General features: G+C 35.4%; 1 protein-coding gene across 1 annotated transcript in view; it reads right to left on the bottom strand.

The window, feature by feature from the left end:
* Positions 1-4,296: 4,296 nt before the first annotated feature.
* The window catches only part of LOC127838249 (uncharacterized), a 57,130-nt gene continuing 38,560 nt past the window's right edge, over positions 4,297-22,866 (bottom strand). Inside the window, exons 16-33 of the mRNA XM_052365872.1 lie at positions 22,222-22,473; positions 19,830-19,937; positions 19,157-19,324; positions 17,349-17,576; positions 16,563-16,829; positions 15,980-16,105; positions 15,375-15,758; positions 14,402-14,668; positions 13,497-13,622; positions 12,893-12,974; positions 12,156-12,265; positions 11,808-11,914; positions 11,499-11,652; positions 7,842-7,964; positions 7,225-7,362; positions 5,885-6,091; positions 5,071-5,247; positions 4,297-4,719 (exon numbers count right to left, since the gene is read on the bottom strand). Of these exons, the coding sequence (XP_052221832.1) occupies positions 4,454-4,719; positions 5,071-5,247; positions 5,885-6,091; positions 7,225-7,362; positions 7,842-7,964; positions 11,499-11,652; positions 11,808-11,914; positions 12,156-12,265; positions 12,893-12,974; positions 13,497-13,622; positions 14,402-14,668; positions 15,375-15,758; positions 15,980-16,105; positions 16,563-16,829; positions 17,349-17,576; positions 19,157-19,324; positions 19,830-19,937; positions 22,222-22,473 (3,290 nt within the window). The 3' untranslated portion in view covers positions 4,297-4,453. The remainder of the gene's footprint in view (positions 4,720-5,070; positions 5,248-5,884; positions 6,092-7,224; positions 7,363-7,841; positions 7,965-11,498; positions 11,653-11,807; positions 11,915-12,155; positions 12,266-12,892; positions 12,975-13,496; positions 13,623-14,401; positions 14,669-15,374; positions 15,759-15,979; positions 16,106-16,562; positions 16,830-17,348; positions 17,577-19,156; positions 19,325-19,829; positions 19,938-22,221; positions 22,474-22,866) is intronic.

Here is a 22,866-nt window from a genome sequence, read left to right on the forward strand (position 1 = left end):
AAGTTATTAATACCACACCACCAGAAAACACTAAGCATGTTTGCTAAATGCATGTGATATATTAAGAGGATGCAATGGAAAACTGTGCAAAAGCAAATATTCCTGTCTATCCCACTTGCAGATGTAATAATGCAAGTTGCCAACCAAAATGGGACTAATAAAAGCTCATATTACAGCTAGTTGCTGTAACAAATGTACAATCACAAGCAGTCTTTGATTTTGTGCAATGACAATGATAGATTTTAGAGTAACAATAGCTCTCATGTTGATATAATATGTTTGAATGTTGAAGACATTTTACCTATACTCACTTTATTACAGTATGCATTTTTAATGATTTATATTTCATTCCACAATAACGGCTTAAAATAACTGCATGAATTTATTAATTTTTAAATGGTTACCATGGTAACCACAAAGTTTTAATCATAGTCATGTAACTAACTCTGTAATATTCATGATCCCTGAATGTTTTGTTTTTTGATAAGTTTTATGATATGAAATTGTAAAATTAAATTATATATATAAAGCTAATAAGGTTGCATCAACATATGAAGTTTGAATGTTGTATGTCATTTGTTCAAAATTTATTTCATGAAAATAAATCGGGCAGACAAACAGACAAAAAATCGGGACGGACGTAACATACTGGGACAGGGACGGTCGGGGCAAACTGATTCCTATATAGCCCCCAAACAGACTTTGTGGCGGTATAATAATGTGTGTGGGGGTGGGGTGGGCAACACTAGCATTGTGATACAATGTAATTTTAGCACAAACAGGCAAACGAGTTAGTTATTAAGATAAAACTATCAGCTTTACATATCTAAAGTGGACATTGAATAACCACATTATATATAAGACAAAGGATTCAAGTTTCTGAAATGATGTTGGATGAAAGCCAAATAATATCATTGAATGTATTAATAAGCATTAAAAGTAAATTTGTATGCATATGTGCGCACATACACTTACTACAGGCCTCTACAAAGCAAAGAAATTGCATTAAAATGGCTGAAAATTAGGTTTGTCACGAAAAAGAATTTAAAAGTCACTGCCCACATATGGTTTCCTGGTCTTCCCCAGATGGTATCAATGTTAAATTTGTTTTCCCAACATGGTCATTAAAAACGCAAATTTCTCCACAATAAATAGTTTTCTGGAGAAACCCTGCTGAGAGTTTATGGCAGACATGTGAACGTTTGTATAAATCCTTTAATTATTTTAGTGGCTTGCAAATTAAAGCAGTTTTGCCTCCCCTTAATGCCTGAACATGGCCCGTTTTCCCCGATCTTCTACTTCAGGGAGCCACATTTCGCTCATTTTTTAAGAAAATTTGTCTGGATTTTGTCTACATGTAGGCCAATACCTTTGTTATCAATGTTAATACACAGTTGTTTCAAATTGGACTTTTTTCCAATTTACTTACCCTATGTAAGTTCATGCCAAAATGCACAACACTGTCCCCTATGGTATTACACGACCCGCAAGGTATCGGGTTTCCTGGGGCGTAGTAGGGTACTATATTCGAGGGTGAAATTTAATGCTCTATTTAAGTTCAACTTAAGTTTTATTGCAGGTTGTTCAATTAATTGATACACTAATACTTATACAAGTCAAAGGCATGCCAACCTACAATTCAAAATAATATTAAATAGGTTTAAATAGGTTTCAGTGTAGTAACACTTAATAACTTTCAACTTAAGTATACAGACAATTACAACGATCAACATATCACGTCAGTTAACCAGGTTTAGTAAGCATTATGATTAACATAACGCTTCACGTAGCTACGTTTGGAATGAATTATGATGAATAGACCGCGCCAGATAACCAGGTTTATTAAGAATTATGATGAACAGAACGCAATGTATAACTAGGTTTAGTAAGCATTATGTTGAATATAGCACGTCAGGCAGCCAGATATAGTAAGCATTATGATGAACAGAACGCAATGTATATCCAGGTTTAGTAAGAATTATGTTGAATATAGCACGTCAGGCAACCAGGTATAGTATGCATTATAATGAACAGAACGCAATGAATAATCAGGTTAAGTAAGCATTATGTTGAATATAGCACGTCAGGTAACCAGACATAGTAAGTATTTTGATGAGCAGAACGTAATGTATAACCAGGTTTAGTTAGCACAATGTTGAATATAGCACGTCGGGCAACCAGTTTTAGTATGCATTATAATAAACAGAACACAGTGTATAACCAGGTTTAGTATGCATTATGTTGAATATAGCACGTCAGGTAACCAGGTATAGTAAGTATTAATATGAACAGAACCCAATGTATAACCAGGTTTAGTTAGCACAATGCTGAATATAGCACGTCGGGCACCCAGGTATAGTATGCATTATAATGAACAGAACACAGTGTATAATCAGGTTTAGTAAGCACTATGTGGATTATAGAACGTCAGGAAACAAGGTATAGTATGCATTATGATGAACAAAATGCGCCAATAAACCAGGTTTAGTAAACATGATGAACAGAGCGCGTCAGTGAACCAGGTTTAGTAAACTTTATAGTTAACAGAATACGTCTGGTAACCAGATAAATGTGATGTGATTTGTCCGATGTCAAATTGTTTTAGTAGGTTTATTAAACATTATTATAAACATAATACGTCAGGTAGCCAGGTTTAGTAAGCATTATGATGAACAGAGCGCTTCATATAACCGGGTTGAGTAAGCATTGTGATGAACGTAACACGTCAGGTAACAAGGTTTAATAAGCATTGTGATGAACAGAACGCGTTAGTGAACAATGTGAAGTTAGCATTAAGATGAACAGAACACGTCTGTGAACCAGGTTTAGTAATAATTATGAATAACAGAACGCGTCAGTTAAACCGGTTCAGTAATGACTGATCGCTCAGTAGTCGTAAAAGGACGTTTTTTCATAGATGCTTGCATATTTAATAATTTATTTTAATGATTGTACTTAAAACATATTGATTAGTTCTGTTATAAAGACAAGAACAAAAACAGTTGTTTGCATCCGCCGGGATTTTAATCCGACACCGTTAGGAGCCAAAACTAACGCAATACTTCTGTTTCATTGAAGCTTTCGAAATTTATGACATTTTAAAGAACCCTATTTTATAAACATGTAACTTTGACTTTAGTGTAAGTTTAATGCGAACATTGTTTAGAAAACATACGAAAAAGAATTTCTTTGAAAATTTTCTTTTTGCATACTATGAACAAGTCTAAAAAATGGTGAACATAATTGCATCTTCAAAATGCATAAGCATATTGCGGCATGTAGGTACGATTTTCTCACAAAGTCTCTTTTTCGGCGTAGCTGTCTAAACCAAGTTTTCATCTGACTCGACCTTTCTAATTGTGCAATAAAATCTTCCTGCTAATACGCCGCATTAATAAATGAAAGTAATGATTTTAGTGAAAACTATCCAAACTTCGAATATAATAGAAATGTCCGGCTGTAACATAACGCACATTTTGAGCATTTTTGAATTTACAGAATAATCGAAATTTGTACCAAATTTCATACAATCTTAAATAGGCAGTCACCTAGATCTAACATTTCAATAGCCACGGGTTATCAAACGTCACTAAGTACCTGGCACGAATATTTTCTTACCTTATGTGTAAATCTTCGGTCAATTCCGTATGTATTAGTTATGTGTCCGTTGCATACGTCATATTTACGTTGCACACACACGTGATTTTACACGACCAAACAGAATCGCTCACGTAACAATCAAAGCTTTCCTTGTTTATATCTATATTAACAAGGCAGTCAGAGGAGCGCAGCCGAACATGGAAGGCGCATTATTGCTTGCTGTCGCGGGCGGGGACCCGTTACGGGTCTTTGCGTTTTATCTTGAATATTGCTCGAACAATTGAAAACGTTGTGTTGTGTTCATAAGCAGAAATAAAACGTAAAGAAATCTGAATTGGGCTTTGTCTACGTTTATGAATGTGTTATTACGGTTCACAGCTAACCATTCATATAGGTCTGTTCGAAGAACTTGCGTATAAATATTTGAGTTATATGTTGGTGATTTGCATGAGGCCTGTGCAATATATGTTTTTATTTCATTTTCATTGTTCATGTGTATGCCCGTGTTTCATATGTAGATGTATGTTCAAAAGTATCTTATACTGCGAAATAATTCACGAAATCAAGCGCAACAGCCTGTCATTGATGTGGGTTTGATGCAGCTAATAACTGCTCAGACAAAGACGTTCACAATATTTGACCTCATTGATATAATTGATATCTTTCACCAAGACATATCATAATCAATGGCGTATACCTTTTTAAAAAGACATTTATTTTTAGTATATATACCTTCTTCGAACAATAATAGTCTGTTATGTTAACATGAACTTATGCGAAACACAGTCTTAAATTGCCTTCACACTAGTCTTCTGTCAGGACAATAAGTAAAGTAACTGGTTCGAATCCAATTTTACATAACTTCTAAATACTTCCATTCAGGGTCGGTTGAAAGGTCACTTCCGTCCGTATCGTTCAAAAATAAACGACAGGTGCCCGTGGCGCCACCAGAGCCGGAAGTCTCGCGGAAATTAGCTCCCCTGCAATAGTAGTCGCTTGCGCACTTCGTTGCGCAGTCCAGGCGCCCTCTGGCCATTACTTCCTTATCCGCACCGGAAGCGTTTCTTATGGTGCTCATTTTGATGAGGAAGCGACGCTGCTTCTTCTTCAGATTGTCGACTGGAATGAAGAATTAATTCTCTTTCAAACGGAACATATGTGGATACAATTGTAATTCTATTATAATTAGTTTAACAATCATAATGCAATCTTTATATGCATTTACTGATTCTCTCATAATTCTGAGAAAAAAATTAAAATTAACACATAGGATCTGCGTTTACAGTCGCTGTCTGTGGTCGAAAATATTGGTTTACATCGATTTGTTTGCTTGTTTTCTTTTATTTATTTCTGTATAAAAGAGCATTGCCCGTGCAAATTAAATGTTTCCATGTTTGATTCAAGAAAACCTTTTTTCGCGGAACCATTCAAATGATTGCGCCAAGGGTGAAAAGCATTGTCCACATTAACCTGCGCAAGTGGGCTCAATCGTCCACGTCTTTTTGTGCTGACACGTGACAGACATCGATGTTTGGCCATTTTCCGCCCAGAATCCCTGCTCGCACTCTACCACCGCTTGGCTACCGTACGTCAGTGACGTAAACGTCACATTTCCGTTGGTGACGTTAAACGATGGGCAAGAAATGACTAGAAAATGAATACAGGATATGCATGTACATAGTGTAGCCAAGCGTTATATCATCAATTGAAAAGGATACATTATTTATAAGAACGAATAACACTTGGTTGATTTTGTTCCTTAAACGATTTAAGTTTTTAAAATTTAAAAAAGTTTATCGGTTCAGTAAGTACTTTATAGATATGTTTATTTATTTAACTACCTTGTATAAATTCACAATTTATTCTATCAGCATCATGTGAATAAGATTGTAAGGGAGTTTATATACTGTACTGAGTTTTCAAGAAATCGTGGTGCGTTTGTCGCTTAAAAAACAAAGATTGTTTAGTTTTCATCTAAGAAATTAAACCACGTTTACTTTATTCCTTTGACATGAAAATCAACGAATATTATTATTGTCAAAAGCGTAATAAATTGAGTTTAATAATACAAACATCATTACATCTGCATCATTTGTTTTGTTATATATATTATTATATATATGTGTGTGTGTGTGTATATTTGTTTTTATTAACGACTTTACCAACTCTGCAACACAGCACATTTACAACACATATAGTTTATTAAATCTTCGTGTATGTTTTATTCTTAAGTGCAGAATAGTTAACCGACTATGCGCCCGATACGGATACCTCCACAACTTACTCGTGCAGTTCTTCAGCGCGCTCCACGTGTTGTTCTGTCTGCAAAATGACTGCTGAACAGTCACTCCGAGCGATGCCTCATATCCCACGTCACATGTGTAATTAAGTGACGTCATAAACATGTGCACCTCACTTCCGCTGTAGTGTTTCACCGCAGTCAGATTGCCACGGTAAACAGCCTTTATATCCGGATCCTCACAATGTTTGTCTGCAAAAAAGGAGAGGCTACACGATGATATCTAAACAGCCAAGTCACGTGAGGACTTACAAGGTGAAAACTGATACCCACATTAGCTACGGCATTAGAGCATTGTTATGTTTTGTTATTTTAAAGATTGTCACGTTGAACAAAATTAATATGGTTATTTGCAGTTTTAAAGTAACATTACTATTCAAAATCAACGAAAATTTCGTAAAATATTTTGTAAAATAAAGCTAAACAATTAAAAATCATTGTTCCTTATGGCCATTTTCGAAATTTCAACGCCAGACGTGGTCTGGTAAAATAGATGTTTGTGGATACAAAATGCTCGTTTTTATTATGGTTTTAACATGGTACGATTTTAGTGTTCATGTGTCGTATGAAAAGATATATTCGCAGGAAATTAACATGGAATTTATTGTTGTCACAAATAAATAAAAACGAGCATTTTGTATCTACAAAAATCTATGTAATCATACCACATCTAGCGTCGAAATTGTGGCTTTTGCTATAAGGAACACTGATTGTTTAGGTGTTTACTTTATTTTACAAAAAACTTAACGAAATTTTCTTTGATTTTAAGCGTTCTAGAGACTTTAATACACGCGTATGTGTAAAAACTTGAAACTGGGAATGAATTCCTTTAAAAACAATCATGCGTCATGAGCAAAAATTCGCGGTTAAGTCAGAATCGCGATTACAACAAATTGTCCAGCTTATATGGACTAGCTTATATTAAATCCATACGAGTCCAATATGGGCTGTATATCGGCATGCCCAGATGGACTAGCTCATATTGAGGTCATATTGACTGCATATGGACATGCCATAGTCTATTCAATTATTCATAAAGGGAGTTTTCACCTAGGACTCTGCCCCCAACCACCAAAAAACAAGACAAAATAACATGAAAATCTTTCAGTAAAAACTAGAAAAAGCTGGTCATTGCAGCTTTATTTTAAATTTCGTCCCTATTTACGTGAGTCAATTAAGTGAATTGGGTGGCATTACTGGAGCACACACTGTGTCCACACACAATGCAGACTCAGGCGCGTAAGGAAATAATGAAAACTGCTGACCCCTGGCGGCCAAGGTTTTACGATACGCTTTATTTCAAGGCCAATAAAGCTTCAACTTACGGTAAGTCCTATGTAGAGCGCGGTAAAGTCCGGTCCCAAAACGACGGGAAGTAGAAGCGTTCAGAGCGCAGTTGTCTTCCTCAACAAAGCCTAATTCATGTACTGTGCCACACCAACAGTTCCCGCTTACATCTAAAAGTAACGCATCAAAACTTTAATGAGAGCTATAAATGTGTCTTCCTGTTAGCAAAATCATCAAATAGCCGGAATTAACAATATTAATTACCAAACTACACATATTCTGAAGAAAAAACAGTAACTTTGCTCAAGAAAAGTATATATAGATTGCATGTTGTTTAATTTGTAGCGAAAAACATGGCAAGATGCAAGCATTTCCTAATTTCAGTAACAGACATAATTTCAGCTTTAATTTACCAAATGCGTTCGCGTTAAAGGTCCGTCAGCTCCAAATGTTTGAGCGATAGAGCAAACAGTTACGTTGGGATTAGATGTTTGAGCGATAGAGCAAACAGTTACGTTGGGATTAGTGATGCTCGTTTACGTCTGAACAGTTTACCACCATAACGCTCATTTGTTTCTGATTTCTTAATATTCACTTGTATGAAAAATTAACATTGTTTGATTTCAAAATGAGGTGTAAAAGTACTTGCCTATAGAAGAAAACGGCTGCTTGTGTGTATCTTTACAGAGAGCAATGCATGTCGGGACATTCAGCACATTGTTGGTGTTGATGAACTTGTTGCCGTAGTCCGGATGACACCCGACGTAGGTCTCAGTGTCTGCAATGCAAGGCCTTATCTTGAAAAATGTAATACAATGAGTCGTGTTCTGAGAAAACTGGGCTTGACGCATGTGCGTAAAGTGTCATCCCAGATTAGCCTGTGCAGTCCGCACAGGCTAATCAAGGACGAAACTTTCCGCATAAATTGGATTTTTGCTTCATTTTTATTTAAACGAAAAATGATATAAAAGCGGTTAGTGTCCTGATTAGCCTGTGCGAACTGCACAGGCTAATCTGGGACGACACTTTACGCACATGCATTATGTCCAGTTTTCTCAGAACACGACACCAATGATTTGTCGAAAGTATGCATGTTTTTTGGTTTACTAGGATTTATAATGATTCAGTAACAGGGTGAACTTTGTGACCAAGACCTCTCGTGAAGGCATGTGCACATATTAAGCATACCTACTTTTGTGAAAGAATATAGGTGTGAGAAACACGTTCCTAATAATTTATATGCAAATTGTTGTTTAAGGAAATCATCATAACAAACATATGCACATATTGAAATAACACAACACAGTTGCCATCTAAACTAGTATACAAGAAGGCGCGAAGCCATGAACAAGAGACCCCAAAGGGCCCTGGGTCGCTCACGTGAGAGACTTAGATGGAAAGAAACAAAGATTAAAACTCTTTAGCAATTATTTCAAATGATAAGTATGACAAGACTGACTTAAAAAATATGGTGTTCCAAAGTATTCACAATAGGCCTATATAGAAAATTACCCCACCCACCCTGGCAGCCATGTTTTTAATATCCAGATTTAAAAAAAATATATATAAGGAAAATGCTTCTTACAAACATATAGAGAAAACTGCCCCATCCCCTGGCGGCAATGTTTTTCCACTGATATCGACCATTTTCAAACTCATCCGACATATCAATAAAACCAATGTTTTGACCAAGTTTCATGATGATTGGCCAAACAATGTGACTTTTAGAGTGTTCACAGGCTTTTTCAGTATATAAATATTAGAAAAATGATTCCCCCCCCCCCCTGGCGGTCATGTTACTAGATGGATCAAAACCATTTTTGAACTCAACCGTCGTATCCAGGAAACAAGGGTTGTTAACGTTGTTTTGCGCAAACAAGAGGTTTCCTGTTTCGGCAGATATATACATATATGCGTTATCAGTAGTTTTGTGAGTGTGTGTTTAATTTTTTTCAAATAGACCTTTGTTAGACATTTGTTACCCGTTGCGACAAAGCTTAAATTATTTTGGATAAAAGCAATATGAGGACAGTAATTTAATAATGAATATCAGCAAAAGAAAATGGAAGTACATTTTTCAACGAATTGTTGTCCAAATTCGAGATCATGAGATAAGCATCTCAGCATCTTAAAGGGGATGACTGTTTACAATCTGTTTAGCAAAAACACTTTTAGATATTGAAAACAACCGTATTTGTTCAAGAGATTGTGTTTTTATAAAATAGTCTTTGCATAATTAAATAAAATATGTTGAATTGTTTTCATATATCAAAGTCAGTTATAAAAAAGTAAATGAGTATGAGAATATGTACAGCTACTAGAAATTCAATATTGATCTTCTTTTATAGTACAAAACATCACTTGATCTTTCTTATTGTTATAAATGTGTGCAAATATAGAAGTAAACACACAAGACATTTGAAAACGTATCATATCAAAAGAACTATCAAACTATTTGTAATATAAATGCACAAAAAATATGTAGCATAAACATATTATTTTTGCAAAAACAAATGCAAATCAACTTTTATTCAAACAGGTGTTTTTGCTTCTTAAAAGATGTGATAAGTTGTTGTTTTTTTACTACCAAATTGTTCACATTTTTGACGAAGTGTTTTTAAACAATTGGAACAATTTTAGGACTCACCGTGCATTGATATTTCCAATTGAAACAACAATAAAACCTGCTAAAATCACAAATCTTTCATAATCACACACAAACTACTGACTAACTGAAAATTGTAGGAGTAAAACATTTCAAGTTGTAATGTCTTATGTATCTTATGAATGGTTTCCATCTGACATCAACACAAAGGTCTTTGGTGAAAGTGACCAATTAATGGGGGTCAATTTCCAGGAGTGTTACACAATTACCACCTGGCAACAATGCAAGCACAGGTATAAATGAGTTTTATACAGAGTAGCATAGGATACGTGAATGAAAAGTCAAATAAGATTCATATGTAACACTTGTTGTTTTATTGGTTTTACAACTATGTTAAATTTCTACAAAGATATAGATAACAATCATAAGTAACGGCAATAATTAATTTGAGTAATGCAATTATTATAATTAGATATTTGGGTTTGACATTAATGTTTCTGAATCCATTACCAGTATCATCATAATCATCATAATCAACATAATAATCATCATCATCATCATCATTACAACTAGTGTGTTAACATGGTTTTAACATTGTCATATTATGAAAACTGCCGCTACCCTGCCGGCCATGTTTTTCAACAAACCGTAACCATTTTCGAACTCAGCCAAGCATTCAATACAATAAATCTTCGGACCAAGTTCCATGAAGATTGGGCTATAAATGTTACTTCTAGAGTGTTAACAAGGTTTCACTATAGCCATATAAGCAAAGCTGCCACGCCCCCTGGCGGCCATATTTTTCAACAGACCGAAACCATTTTCAAACTCAGCCTAGCTATCATTAAAACAAATGTTCAGACCAAGTTTCATGAAGATTGGACTATAAATGTGACTCCTAGAGTGTTAACAAGGTTTAAATAAAGCCATATAAGCAAAACTGCCCTGCCCCCTGGCGGCCATGTGTTTTTTTTACAGATCCTAACCATTTTCAAACTCACCGTCATATCCAGGAAATAAATGTTCTGACCAAATTTCATGAAGATTGGACCAAAAATGTGACTTCTAGAGCGTTCACATGTTTTCACTATATACATATAGAGAAAACTGCCCCGCCCCCTGGCGGCCTTGTTTTTTCAACGATCTGGACCATTTTCGAACTCGTCCGAGATATCAATGAAACTAATGTTTTGACCAAGGTTCATGATGATTGTGCAAAAATTGTGACTTCTAGGGTGTTCACGAGGTTTCTATATAGCCATATAAGGAATACTGCCTCGCCCCCTGGCGGCCATGTTTTTCAATGGACCGGAACCATTTCTGAACTCAACCAACATATCATTTAGACAAACATGTTTACAAAGTTACATGAAGATTGGGCATCAAATGTGTCTTCTGCAGTGTTCACAAGGTGTTTTTTTTACCTAGTGACCTAGTTTTTGACCCAGCATGACCCAGTTTCGAACTCGGTCGAGGTATCATTGGGACAAATGTTCTCATAAAGTTTCATGAAGATCGGAAATAAATGTGGCCTCTAGAGTGTTCACAAGGCAAATGTTGACGACGGACGCACGACGGACAAAAGGCGATCACAATAGCTCACCATGAGCACGTTGTGCTCAGGTGAGCTAAAAACACAAACATTGTAAGTTAATACACAAAACTTACAGATAAACATATCTATTATTGTACTTAACACGATCTTACGGTTAAATTCACTGAATCTCTGTCCGCCGATAGCCAGTTGTAGTGCTATCGAAGACGACCACGTTAGCGGCTGTACTCGGAGCTCGCTGGTCACAAAGGGGTCAGTGAAGATGGTCAAACACTGGTCAGTACTGGACTCGCAGCCTGTTGAGATCTGTAAAAAATATATATACGGTTATCACTGGTTAAACTAAAAAAATAAACACGAAAACTCCCAAAAACACAACAACCAACATACTGTCATACCAAGAAAACTCGATTTCTTAAGTCAGAGAAGTCATGTATAAAACAATAAAATTTAACACGTACGTTGGCGCTTTCGTTGACGTTTACGCTGACCAGCTCCTCAGAGAGATGATCACGGTAACGTAGCCCGTATGACGTCAAAAATGACGTCATGATTGAGGTGTGCATGCCTTGTAGAAAATAACAAAACGGTATAAACTAGGCGGGTTCGTTATTTAGTTTATAGGGCCTTGTTTGTTTTGTTTTAATAATTACAATGTTTATATCAACCGCACAATAAAAAACGATGATATAGGGCACTAGTTTTTTACGCGAAATAAAAACATTGCAACTCCAAATATTTATACACGCTAAAATGGGTTTATATAAATAAATTAACATTTTATTCTCATTCGAAAAGTTTTCATCGACCTTTAAATGTCAAGGACGTTATCAGGTATTCGTCTGCAAGTATTATAGTCACAGACTGGCTCGTAGAGTTCACTTTCGGTTTCCATGCGTGAGTCCATCCGTGTTTATACCTGTAAAGGAAACCCCGGCCTACGAAGTATCGAATTATCTTAATAGATTGATTTTAAGTTTAACCCATTTATGCCTAGCGTCTAGAAAAAAGGCATTGGCAAACAGCGCAGATCCAGATGAGACGCCGCATGATGCGGTTTGTTTGCTTATAGAAATTTATGTAGGAAATACTAGACATCCCTAATATTGGAAATGAATTGATCCAATTTAGAAGGATGGTAGAGTTCATTAGGCATAAATGGGTTAAGTTTTCTGTATTGCTTATTTATAAGACAGATTAAAACCTATGCTAAATAGCAAACAAAAGTAAGTGATCACTTTAAAACATAATTATGAACATTGTAAAAAACATAGCAACAGTATTTTATCGGGTAAACAATCTTTTATTCCGCCCTTCTAACATGCAATATATAATCATGAGACCGTTCAGTTACGACTTTCAAAAACTCTCGTATGTCAAAGCTCTTAAGTTAATTCACTCATTGTTTTTACACCAATATTTAACATAAACCTAATAATATGTGTACAACAACATAATTAATTATTATTTAACATATACATGGTAAATTATATTCGTTCGTTCATAAGGTTTTGTCGCTGAACGACTTAATATATAAAATATTTACATGACGTCAGAAGCAGGGTATCCGGAAAGCGACGTTGTTGCCCATATCGATTTAACGTCAGTCACGTGACTCAGATAGGGGGCTGAAACAACAGTGAATAAATTTACACATATGAACACTTCTAACTGTTAGTTACCATGTTATGTCTTAAAAACAGTATATTGTCGCTATAATGATTCATCTTAAAACCGGAAAAACAAGAAAGGCTAACAGATGTGCGATTGTTCAGTCGCTTGTGTATATGTTGTGTTTAGAACAAATTGCTGCCATTTTATAATTCATTAACATGACATTAACATATTGACATTAAACTCAATAACTTAAAAAAACCGCAGTGACATAGTGTTTTATATTTATTGAAATTAACAAAAACGTGCAGATGTGGTTGTATGTTTAAGCAAACAAACATAACATGCATACAGTTCTTATAACATGGATTCATTTATAACATTAAAGCCCAAAACGTGTTATATGAGTTTATAATGGTGACATATATATTAAGTAATTATTTTATACAACCTTTCAATATATTCATTCGAACAAACTACACAATGTTTTCTAACTAGTTATTCGTAACATTTATTCGTAACGAACGTGTACACACGGTTCATGAAGCACCGAGTCTTGATAAACGGCTCAGTGACGTTGTATCGCAGGAGGTAGCGTCCCGGATGTGACATTCCGAACCGAAAGACGTCAGAGCAGGTGCCCGTTATCCCCTCCCATGGCACTGAAAGAATGAGACATACATATGTAAGCGCAACCTATATTAGCATATAATTTTCTGTAGCGCATTTGGTGTAAAAATTCGCGAAAGATTGGAATGTTTCTGTAAAAGCTTCACTCTCAAAATGTTATCAGAAAAAATGTCCGCAAAAAGGCATCTTTTATAAATACATTCGATAGACAGCTGCATTTGACATATCAAACAACAGCGATGTATTCACTGCCTAAAACGACATTGTTGAACAACACGATCTCCGACATCTTAAATTTTGAATGACGGAGTAGGTTTTAACGGCGTGTCTTCTTAGTGAATTGGTACAAACAAAATAGTTTTCACTGAAAATCTAATTGTGTACTGTCCGAAGAATTGATGTCATTAAAAATGAGTTTTTAGAGGAGTAATAACGCCTTGATATAAAAATGTTTGAATAAATGAATCACTAGGAACCAATTTGGTTATACATTTAAACTTGATTGCTATGTTTGTATGCTGATCATAATAAGGTCTCACGTGAATTTTACACACACACACAACTATACCATGTACGGTCAAACAACCATAAGAAATTATATAACGAAAATGGATGAAATAACTTATAAACAGCAAAATCAGAAATGTAAGATTTTAAGTAAAACTACATAGTTTACAGTTCTGTACAACTTTTCAACAGGTGACAAATAAATAGATGTATATTCAATTGACATAAAAAAATACCACCATAACAAACGCAAAAAGACTTCAACAAACGTACACTCATTTAAACATTCTAAGAAAATACTCACTTATGTTTATAACATTGAACGTCTGTTTATCTCCGTCCGTTCCGCCGCAAATCTGTGCGGGGTTACCGTCGCAAATCAAGCTGCACTTCCCGCTAGAAGACGACATAACTGGTGCGTCATTGAAGCATAGACACGTGTCACGTGACGTAGCGGAGTAGTTGGCCTCGCTTCCGATGCAGAGCTGTGCGCACTGGGTTAATGAATTATTGGCGATCTTTGTGAAGTTGAAATCAGGAGGAGAGGTGATCGTTTTGCAGCCGAGATAACCTGCATATGTACAACATAATAAATGTAGTATTTAATATATACCTCGCAAACATTAGCCTAAAGCTGATCTTTCAAAATGAATACTAAAACGTTGAATGTAACAATTACTCTTTTCGAACTTGTATCTAGAAAATAAAAAAAAATAATATCGCACTCAATTAATGATGTTATCTATTTTTGAAACAAAAACCGTAATGTATGAATGCATTCAAATATTATCTATTCAGCCACATTTATAGAGACCGTTATCAAGAAATAGGTTATACCAAATCTTCACAACTTTCGAAAAAATCTAATCCGTATGTACAAACGAAAAAATCTTATTTTATCCACTGGCGATAGTTGCATTCAAATGATAACGAATTACACGGCACGTAATTTTAGACAGATTGTAATGTGTCAGCTGTGCTCTTGCCTATACGTGCCTATAGATTAGTGGGTGTTTCCATAATAGAGTACATTCCTGAGTACAACTAAAGCCTAATTATAACAGCGACTTGTAGCGGTAATTGTAGGTTTTGACTCAACCTTGTCATTATGTTTTTTTTTATAAACAAAAAGAGGATATTATTCTATAAAGGACTAAGGTATACAAGAAATCTTACATATATATTTTCCGAAAAGTTTCTCAGTTTATAGCATAAGAAAACCAACAGCAATCCATGTTGATAAGAATAAAAAAGTTTTTCGTTTGTGTTTAAGTTACCTTCATTTAGCTGACATACAAAGAGCGCTTTGTTTGGTCCAGCCACCCATTGTTGTGTACTTTTCCTATAAGCTGTTGCAAGCACAGGAATTTCAGTCTCACTAGCAAAATTTGTGTACCCAACTTGTCCATCGGAAGCAGTGTACGACGTGTTAAACGTCACGGGAAATAGTCCGGTGAAGAACTCATCCGCGTCGTCAAATAGACCGGATTCGTTAAAAAAGCCCTGTACAAAGTTGGTCGTAAAATCAATGTATGGATTAAAAAGAAAGGAGTCGGTCGTGGCGCATATGTTTCTAGCCTCTTTGAATGTTAAAGACACGTCGCTGAATTTGATGCACGCTCCTTGATATCCTAACCATCCAGGCGGACATGTTGTGTTGTCTGAAATTAAGACAGCGTGAATGAGGAAAATGATATTAACTATCCATTAAAATGAATAAAGTGTGTGCACATGCTATTAAAAAAATAAGTAATCAAATTATTTTAAATAATATTGAAAATATTCGGTCCCATAGCAAATAACAAATCTTACATAGATGAAGGATACATTTGTATATGAACGTTCGATTGCCAAACTATATATTAATCATTATAAAGCTAACCGGAAAATCCACATCTCTGGCGTACAAACGCTCCGCTAGCGGACCTTATTTTGTACGTAGCATCTAGCAGAACACCGGTTCTATAAAGATGGCTGCAGTTCGATGCGAAGGAAAGCTCGTTTTCCCCTTTTAATAGAAGACTTTTTTCTTTATCTAATATGCAAAATTCATGTTATGCTAAACAGGGAACAATAATTAAAACATCATTTTTTAACTGTTTCAGGGTGGACGCATTGTTTAACCCATTTATGCCTAGCGTCTAGAAAAAAGGTGCATGATGCGGCGTCTCATCAGGGTCTGCGCTGTTTGCTTGAAGGAAGTTCTTTAAGAAATATTCTAAATATAGAAATAAATATACTAGACATCCCTAGTTTTGGAAATAAATTGATCCAATTAAGAAGGATGGGAGAGTCCACTAGGCATAAATGGGTTAAATTCAAAGATACGTCGGATTATTTTCAGCGAAGAGCTTCAAGCTTTCGATAGTTTTCGTTCACGTACAAGTCAAAGACGGATACAAAAAATGTAAACTCATCGATTGAATGATTGTTTTTGTTATAAAGTTACAGAAAAAATTCTTTACCTGTATGGTATGCCCAAATGACAGAGCCGTTGCCGCACATTTGGTCCGAATGGATTAAGCACGGTTCTTTACAACCGTGGCTCGTGTTGGGAACCATTGCTGTGACGTCACTTTCGTTGACGCATGCGCAAAAGTCCTTACCGACCAGAAAGACGGGTCTTTCTGCGGATATGCACAACTGACGACATAGAGACAGTTCTATGGAAGGGAAGTCTCGCAGTTTTACGTTAACAAGGTTGTTGGGCAAATCGAAACACCCAATGCGATCTACAAATTGTGAAATACAACACACGTAAATCGCATGTAGGATCGTAGACGAAAAAAACCCCACAACTTTTCAATACTCTGTAGGATCAGATTTTTGAAATCCTTCAAATATACATTGTAATTCTTCACAAACGAACAAATAAATATTTTTTACACATTGCAAACAGGATTATTCTGAAGGCTCTAGTCGCAGTAAATGTGAGAAACAACATTCTACAACCATACTTATGCGCTCTATTCTGCGTAGACGGTAGACACAGTTAACCCATTTATGCCTAGCGTCTATAAAAAGGCCTTGGCAAACAGCGTAGACCCAGGTGAGACGCCTCATGATGCGGCGTCTCAGCAGGGTGTGCGCTGTTTGCTTAAAGGAATTTCTGTAAGAAATATTCTAAACATAGAAATAAATAAATAGACATTCCTAAGTTAGGAAATAAATTCATCCAATTTCGAAGGATTGGAGAGTCCACTAGGCATAAATGGGTAAGTCACAGTCAGTACTAAATACAAAAAACTTACATTTGTCAACTTTGCAGACGACACCTCCGTCAGCATATGTCTCCGAAACGTCATGAGAGAAAGATATGTATTCTGGCGCCTGCCTCAGATCTCTGTTTGGTAAGGCCTGTGTTGTGATCAGTCCCAGATCCGTCAAGATTCCGTCCGCGCTGATAAATAGTCCCATTCCGTATAGGCCGCTTTTTATGCCGGAAAAGGCTTTCGTCTTTTTTCCATGGAAATTAGTCCCTGTAAATCGTTGTATCATATGTACTTCACTTTGTATTCAAGTATACCATAGAAAATAGGAAATACAATATTAATACGGAAAGTATACACGCTGCAGCAAAGGGAGTAACTTAATTAACAACTCAAGATGTTAACTTCATGTAACTAAACATCCTATTTCAAACAACCACACAATCCCATTTTTTTTATTTGATCGGGTAATTCACTTTAAGTTATTTGTCTGGAAACATAGTCAAACAATTGCTTTCACGGATACGAAGTCGATAGTATGCAAGACTGATAAAATAAAACCGCTATTTCTGCATGCATTTGATAAGTTATGTCTATTCGCTCAGATGCTATGTATGTAGGAAATAACAATGTTAATAGCCAGGTTAGGTCACTGGACAACATAACGTCTCAACCCAACGACCAATAATGATACCTGTAACATATGGGCTTAAAGGGGCCTTTTCACAGATTTTGGCATGTTTTGAAGTTTGTCATTAAATGCTTTATATTGATAAATCTAAAAATTGTATATAAAATGCTCCAGTAAAAATCAAGAATAAAATTTAACAAAGACAAAAAAGGCAACCCTCAGCAGGGCTCGAACCACTGACCCCTGGTGTCCTGGAGTAAAATGTCTACCACTTAGACTTCTCGGCCATTCTTCCGGATGCAATGTCAGAGGTATTTTATTCTTTATATAGGCAATCCTCGTTATTTCACACAATATAACGATAACAACAGAACTCTCCAAATTATTAATTCGTTTCGCGTTGCAACGCTTTATACATTTCGGGTTTTTAAATCGTCAAAACATGCATTATAATGGCTATTTTTGAGCATGGTATTACTGTTTCCTCACAAATATCATAACTAAAACGAAGATTTGCGAATCTGAAACAATTTTTTCAATTGTGTCAATTTACTCAAACGTGAAAAGGCCCCTTTAAAGGGATCTTTTCACGCTTTGGTAAATTGACAAAATTGAAAAAAGTTGTTTCAGATTCGTAAGTTTTCATTTTAGTTATGATATTTGTGAGGAAACAGTAATACTGAACATTAACCATGCTCTAATATAGCCATTATATGCATCTTTTAACGATTTTAAAACCTAAAAATTATAAAGCGTTGCAACGCGAAACGATTGAATAATTTGGAGAGTTCTGTTTTTGTCGTTAAATTTTGTGAAACTACGAAGATTGCTTATATAAGGTATAAAATACGTCAAGAATGCTTACTCGGCGGAATAGCTCAGTAGGCTAAAGCGTTTTTACTTCTGGACTCTGGCAGGACTCCAGGGGTCACTGGTTCGAAACCTGCTCCGGGCAATGTTCTTTTCCTTTTTTTAATTGTTTTCTTGATTTTTTACTGGAGCTTTTACGATCCAATGTTTACATTTATCAATATAAAGCATTTAATGAATAAGTTAAAAAAATGCCAAAATCTGTGAAAAGGCCCCTTTAAGATAAATCTCGATCACAAAATACACACGCTATATATCATAATGACATTTAAAATGAAAGTAAGCATGTAAACCGCCGGTATATAACAACTTTAAAAATAATTATTGTGGTCATGTTCCATAAACGTACGCGCGAGGTACGCCATCAGGGTATGGTATTCCGACGAGCTGTGTACGGATGTCGGTACGGCATCGTATTCTCGACAAATCTTAGCGTGTGAGTGATGAGCCGAGACCGGGAAGTGCTTGTAACAACTCCCGCCAATACTGATCCATCCCCGTGTACATGCGCCGCCATCTGCAATGGGTAAGTGATTGATATATGATCCATTTTAATAATTGTATTGTGTGTGTTAGATTTGTAAGCATTTGTTTATTAACGGCATTTTAAATGCCATGTAATAATTGTAAGGAAAGCATTGTCTTATTGAACCACGTGCAGACATTAAAGCATTATAACACGGAATTCGTTCATAAAATTCCTCTTGTGTTGGTGCAGTTGAAATTTCACTTTATCTGCAATGTGTTTTTAATGTATACAATTCATGTAATCAGTCAGCTTACTTCTTCAATTCTGAAATACATCTAAGTCAAGCGAGCAAAAAAAAAGTGGAATTTAACTCATACCATGATGCGCGTTAGACAATTATCGATGAAATTCTGACAAAAACATCTTGGAAAAAACAATGCATGTGAGCTTCAAGCATTTATCATGTTTATGTGCAAATACCTATCGGTTTGTTTTCATGACAGTTGCCAAACGAATGAAACAAGTGAATAACGAATGACATATAAGTACTTACCCGTGATTTTGCAGGTTTGAAGGTTACCGCCAATCAAATACTCGCCCGAAAAGAAGATTCCCTTGTAGAACAACTCCATACAAGAACTGGCCAAGGCGGGGTACGCACCTACAACAAATGTTAAAATGTAAACGTTGACTTATATGGACGATACAATTGACGAACCGAGCGATTTACTTGACACGTATGGGGAACCGTATAACGTTTTACGACAAAAGTGAAGAGGCTGAAATTGCATTAGATAATTGTTTTATCAATATCTGCATACGTTAAGCATAAAGCCTTTTTTAAATGACAATTACTAATCTATTTATTCAAAAGAAAAAAAAAGCAGCAAACTTCGAGCGAAACAACCATTTATCAAAACAAATTCAATTAACATTAGGCAATAATCCATACATGACTTAAGCGATGGTATTCCCCACGGCGACCGGCATGTCATTAAATCATCCAATCCTCAGTGATGGTGATATTTATCAGGCAGATGTGAGTTAAGAACATAATAATATAAATATTGTGGACCAACAAACTTGGGCCAGCGGATTTTATATCCGAATGGATTTATCCGAATATTTGCTCATCTCTTGAGGGTCTCGACCAAAAATAAGCGTTTCTATCTGTAGGATTTCAAAATAATCTCTGAGTTTTTGCAAAAATCTTGTTTGTTTTACGATAAAATATAATATCAATACCGTGAATCTGTTGATATTAATAAAAAAATTGATTACATAATATAGTAACCGTTCTTCTGTAGTATTTGGGACACGTTTATTCTCGTAGAAGTATTTGTCACTAGGCAGTTATTTTAAACCAAATACGAAAAAAGTGCAATGAACTTGAATTGGATTGAGGTTTCATTTTTATACACATAGTTAGTATTCTCTATTCCTAGATAGAGGATATTTGTTGGATTCGATGGAATATCGATTTTATTTCAAGAGTGATCATATAAAATATGTATTTTTATGATCACGAGTAAATTAAAATCGATATTCTATCGAATCCAACAAATTTTCTTTTTATTTTATGCTTTTTTTCACTGTTAATTATCATACTGTAAAAGAGTTTACCTGTATTATATCGCTGGATTTATGACGTCATTTCGTCGAAAAAAATGACGTCATTTAATAGTAAAACACTAAAACATTGAAAAATATCGATATTTTTCATTATTATACCTCACTTTTATTTACAATGCTAAACTCCCATAGGCCATCGTGGCATAGAAATACTGTCAGACCCAGCGGTAATAAATTTACTGTCCAAAATATACTGTATCCCGCTGCCATAGCAATCACGTGCCACCAGCGGGAAAAAATTTACTGACAAAAAAATACTGTATCCCGCTGCCTTAGCAATCACGTGCGGAATGTTCGAAAATTATACTGTCCCATTCGCGCATGCGCAGTACGCAGTTTTGCGTGTCCGTTGTATTTGGATAATTAAAATATCGATTGCAGCTGTAACTGTGCTGCAGAATAGATTAATGCCATTATTTAAGCTTTGACAGGAGTCAAAAAGAAAATCAATTTAGTATAAACGACACGCTTACCTCAAAGGCAACTTTAATCCAATGCTTATAACAATAAAGTTACAACGATATACACTTCCAGTGTCTGTTCTTAAGGTGTTATGCATGACAAACACACAATCCGAAATACGTTTTGGATTCGTTCGATGCTTTAAACAAATATTTTACTGTTAAAAAAACCCACCACGTCCATATTGTTGTCCCAAAATGTTTCGTCACCGAAATGACGTCACACAAGTACGTCATAAATTGCGTAATCAAGTGATAAAAATAAAATACGGAAAGCTGGTTCCGTAATAGATCTATATTTTTAAAGAAATAATTGACGACTAAGAAAATTGATGGGATAAATTGATTACTAGGTCGGTGCCGAATAAAGCGAAGTTCATTTTGCTCTGCCCGTAAATCTGAACCACTCAACATATTAATGGTTGTTCATTGCTGAAATTAAATTCAATTATTGAATATTAAAATTGTTCATGGCTCATATAAATTGTTCATGTTTGAATAGTTTATTCGGTATAATAAAATAAATATTACATGTCTGACAGGGTGACAGTAAATTTGTCAACTTTCGGAAAAATACTGTCAACCTTGGCTTCGCCTCGGTTGACAGTATTTCCTCAAGTTGACAAATTTACTGTCACCCTGTCAGACATGTAATATTTATATACTGTTATTTTTCACTGTTTAAAACAGTGAAATACCAGTTTTATTCCACTGATATTTCTCTATAAACCACCGGAAAGCATACAATAAAAGAAATGATTTACAAAATAATCTTTCTGTCACATGTAAAAAACGATTTTTCTTCAAAGTAAATCATGCATGTAAGCATTAAATAGCAAAACGACAACTTACTTATATTGTACACCGACATAGCTCCATCTGTGCCTCCGCATATTTGATTATCCTGACCAGAGCACGTGCTGGAACACTCTCCAGGTCTATTTAGACCGGATGTTCCATACGCGCATGCGCAAAAAGTTGAATTGACGAACGCCATCGTATAGTTCTGGGCTCGACATGTTTCCACGCACTGTTGTATGGTCATTTGATTGTAGTCTTCAATCATCATGGTTACCCCGTCGTTGCCGTAGCAACCGTAATAATCTTAAACGTCAAATGTGGAAATAAAGAAAAAAATTGTAATGTGTAATTGATAATTTTGTTTAAAATTTTATATACAATGATATCTATTTTGCATGCGATGAAGAAACGTAATGGTATGAACAAAATAAACAGTATGCAATGTAGCTTTACAGGTACTTGATTTTTTTTTTGGTCCTTATATATATAATAAGAGGAAAGGTATTTAACGATGATTTCACATGTGTATTGAATAACACAATGCAACAGCATAAAAGATCAAACAATGCACACATATATCATTGTGGTTGCCAGCAGGAAGCGTCCATCTATGATAAAACACCTTTTATTTGATGAAAATCGTCCAAGAATGTCCAAAACAGCCAACAGTTTCACAAATATCACCCCAAAATGAAA

This window comes from Dreissena polymorpha, chromosome 7 (genome assembly GCF_020536995.1).
Source record: "Dreissena polymorpha isolate Duluth1 chromosome 7, UMN_Dpol_1.0, whole genome shotgun sequence".
Classification (NCBI taxonomy): Eukaryota; Metazoa; Mollusca; class Bivalvia; order Myida; family Dreissenidae; genus Dreissena; species Dreissena polymorpha.